This window comes from Montipora foliosa, chromosome 2 (genome assembly GCF_036669935.1).
Source record: "Montipora foliosa isolate CH-2021 chromosome 2, ASM3666993v2, whole genome shotgun sequence".
Classification (NCBI taxonomy): domain Eukaryota; kingdom Metazoa; phylum Cnidaria; class Anthozoa; order Scleractinia; family Acroporidae; genus Montipora; species Montipora foliosa.
The window spans coordinates 14,820,890-14,824,056 of record NC_090870.1 but is presented as its reverse complement, the minus strand read 5'-3'; the positions used below and the strand labels follow the sequence as shown (position 1 = coordinate 14,824,056).

At 41.0% G+C, this 3,167-nt stretch overlaps 1 protein-coding gene across 2 annotated transcripts; it reads left to right on the top strand.

The window, feature by feature from the left end:
• Window positions 1-209: 209 nt before the first annotated feature.
• LOC137989796 (uncharacterized) lies at window positions 210-2,891 on the top strand. 2 transcript variants are annotated; one of them, XM_068835451.1, is made up of 2 exons: window positions 210-1,447; window positions 1,842-2,891. In XM_068835451.1, exons 1-2 carry the CDS (start codon window positions 1,376-1,378, stop codon window positions 2,271-2,273), a joined length of 504 nt encoding a protein of 167 aa, XP_068691552.1. In that variant the 5' UTR covers window positions 210-1,375; the 3' UTR covers window positions 2,274-2,891. Both variants share the same exon structure in this region; 1 of them encodes a protein (XP_068691552.1).
• Window positions 2,892-3,167: the final 276 nt, after the last annotated feature.

The following is a 3,167-nucleotide window of genomic DNA, read 5'->3' as shown; positions in this document are numbered from 1 at the left end:
TCTGCGCACGGTGCCTTCTCAAGTCACGAGAAACACGCTGATGTCAAAGGTCCTGGAACACCCGAACATCGGGAAAACATGGAACAAATGGCTTCTGCTGTTAACCAATGCCTGCTAGGGGCGTCTTTTGGAGGAAAGTACATTGATGTATACAGAGGTCCGCGAGAAGACCAGTGGATTTTCGATGACGACACTGAATTGAAAACATTTCTGTCCATGGCAGAATACAGCAAGGAGGTATCCGGGATGACATATAAAGCAAGAAACACGTCACTTCTTCAAAGTCTCCACGATGTCTGGGATATTAACGTCAGTTTTGAAAGAGAATACTGGGACGATCATAAAGTGGTGAAAGGCGAAGAAAGCATACGATATTCATGGTGTGACAAGTACACAACAGTCATTTTTCGCAATAGAGATGACTGTAGGGGACCTCCACAGGAGCCAATGCATCGCCAGCCCCTTCCAGACTACATGAGATGGCTCGAAACTGGAGGGGAATTGCACTATTTACAACATGATGCGAGGAAGTCATTGACAACTGGAAGATGGGACACCATACAGGGTTGTTTCCTCCCGAGTCACTGTTTACATTTGGCTTATGTTCTCTTGTCCAAGCCCACGGGATTCTTGCTCAGGAGTTTAGCTTTGTTGAGTTGGGTTCCGGAGAGCGAAGTAAAGCAGTTTTATGACGAAAAAAGCAGTGAAATTCAAAGAGATATACAGAGTTGCTTGAACCTGGATCAGTGGAAATCACACAAGCTCTACAAGGAAAAGAAAGAAGCGCTTGTCACCTTATGCAAGGCTAAAAACATAGAAGCATCTGGTATGAAGCACGAACTTGTGGAAAGGCTGGCTCTGGAGCAGAAGGAAGAACCACCAGTTCGTCCTCCCATGTACCAAGGTCAGAAGGAGTTGCCAAGGGCTACAAAAGAGATTGGACAACTTAGTAAAAGTTATCTGCAATCGGTATTGACTTATAATGGCTTTCCAGCATGCGGGACTAAGGATGAACTGATTCTACGTGTAAGCCTCATTGCTAACAACAGAGCACACCTCTGCTTCAACAGAGAACGAAAGATGTTTCTAGATCTTATTGGAGTAACAAAGGAACTCATTCTTGCCGAAAAAAAATCACACTTTGTGCAACAATGCCCCTACCTACAGGCAAAGAACTTTCGCAACACCAACTGCGACGTCGCTGTCCTCTGAACGACCTAGATACCATGCAGCAGTTCAAACCCAGACTTCAGGGAAGGCATGCGTGGACGTACCTGAAGGAATTTCAAAGGAGAATTTGCACGAAATTTTCAATGAGCTGACACAGCGAATTAAAGCTGAAACGGAGGTCTCAGTTTCAAAAGAAACCCCTAACATGTGCGGTGAAGGAGACACAGCCAGCGACAATAAAGACATCAGAACTGCCATTCTTCAAGAGGGAACAAGGGTATGTCCTTTACGATAATGCCTTTGAAGACAACTTTTAACTTACCCTGCTTGAATGAGTCGTCTTTGCATGATTAATGTGGTAAACACCACTAAGACATCACACTTTATTTTAAAAATTAATGAGAATATCCCGGGAGAATATCTTTGGATGGTTAAATCAAGAGTACTGATAAAACAATTTACAAGATGTCGATTCAAGTGTAATTCAAGTGTATTACATTATTGAAAGTTAAAGTGCGGTAGACTAGTGTTCTTCAGACTAGTTCTGAAAACCACTATAATTAGCAATACAAGAGAGTAGGCCCCATCTGTCAACAGTAGCAATTGTACTTACAGACAAACGCGTAACGAACATTTACTTTAATTTATATAGTGTTTCTCCATCGTTTCAGGTTAGGGTGTTTTGGAATGCAGAGGATGTCGAGGGCACTGGATGGCACGAGGGCTGGTACATGGGTGTGGTTACCACTGTTATTAAGGAAGATTTGGGAACGGCTAACGTCACTTATGTAGTAGAGCCTTCCGAGTCATACGAAGTAAATGTTGAAGAGTTGCTTCAGAAAGGATGGATAAGGATCGACGACGGAGATGAGATAGAACAATTTTATGAAATTGGAGCGAGAATTAAAGTAAAGTGGTCAAAGGAGGAAATCGGCGACTCAGAGTGGATGCCTGGTTGGTATGTTGGTGAAGTTCAGAGTGCCGACAGGGATAACGACGAAATAACTGTACAATTTGTGTCTGAACCTGAATGTACCTATATGTACGAGGTTACGCCATGTTTAGCGAGGGGAACACTTAAAATGGTAAAACCAGTATTTTAGGTTAGCTAGGTTTACACAAACGCGGTTGTGAATTCGAAGCCGCATCGAAAACGACACGGTTTTGAAGTGTAAATAGTGAACCTCTTGAACGGCTTTTTAATTGTTTTTATATAGAGAGTTTTTTTATAGTTAAGGTCTGTTCCGTTACTCTTTGTTCGCAAAAAAAAAAATTCAAATGAGTGCAGCACTGTATTTAAGTGGTTATTCTCTCTTGTGCACTCTTTACCTCCGATTAGGATAAGCAATTCATGATCATTTGGAAGAAAGAATTTATTTGCCCGCGTACATATTTACCTTCAGTAATTTGTCCGTTAGTTTTATCGAACATACGTTAGGCCGATAATTAATTATTAGGGAAGTAAATAACTGTTGTGTTCTTAGGTAAACGTTACCTAGCCATTATAAAGTGGCACGTTTTGCTATAGTTGTTTTGAAAGAAAGCTCTTTTTTATATATGATTGATCTGACTTATTGATGCCTGATATTTCATGTCAAATTGTATAAAGGACAATATCGCATTCTGAAAGTGCTTTAATAGAACATTATCTGCTGACAATACAGTAATACAGCTTATCTCAAATTTCTGCAGAATAATCATATTTCCTAAATATTTTTGTATTAAAGCGACTTATTCGCGTTCAACAATTAATGTTACATAAACGTTCTATGTTCTCATAAATCGAGTATCATTTTTTGTCTCTGTTTAGAATGCGCGCCTGGCTTAGACCTTAGACAGGGTACCTAAACTCTATGAATTGGAATTGAAGCTTGTGTGCGTCAAGGTTGACATTTTAAAGCTATTTAGGGGGGGAGGGGTGGGTTGGCATAAATCTGGGAAGGGGGGTAATTACCTAAATCCGAAAAGAGGGGATGAGGGGGGCGGAAACCGTCTAA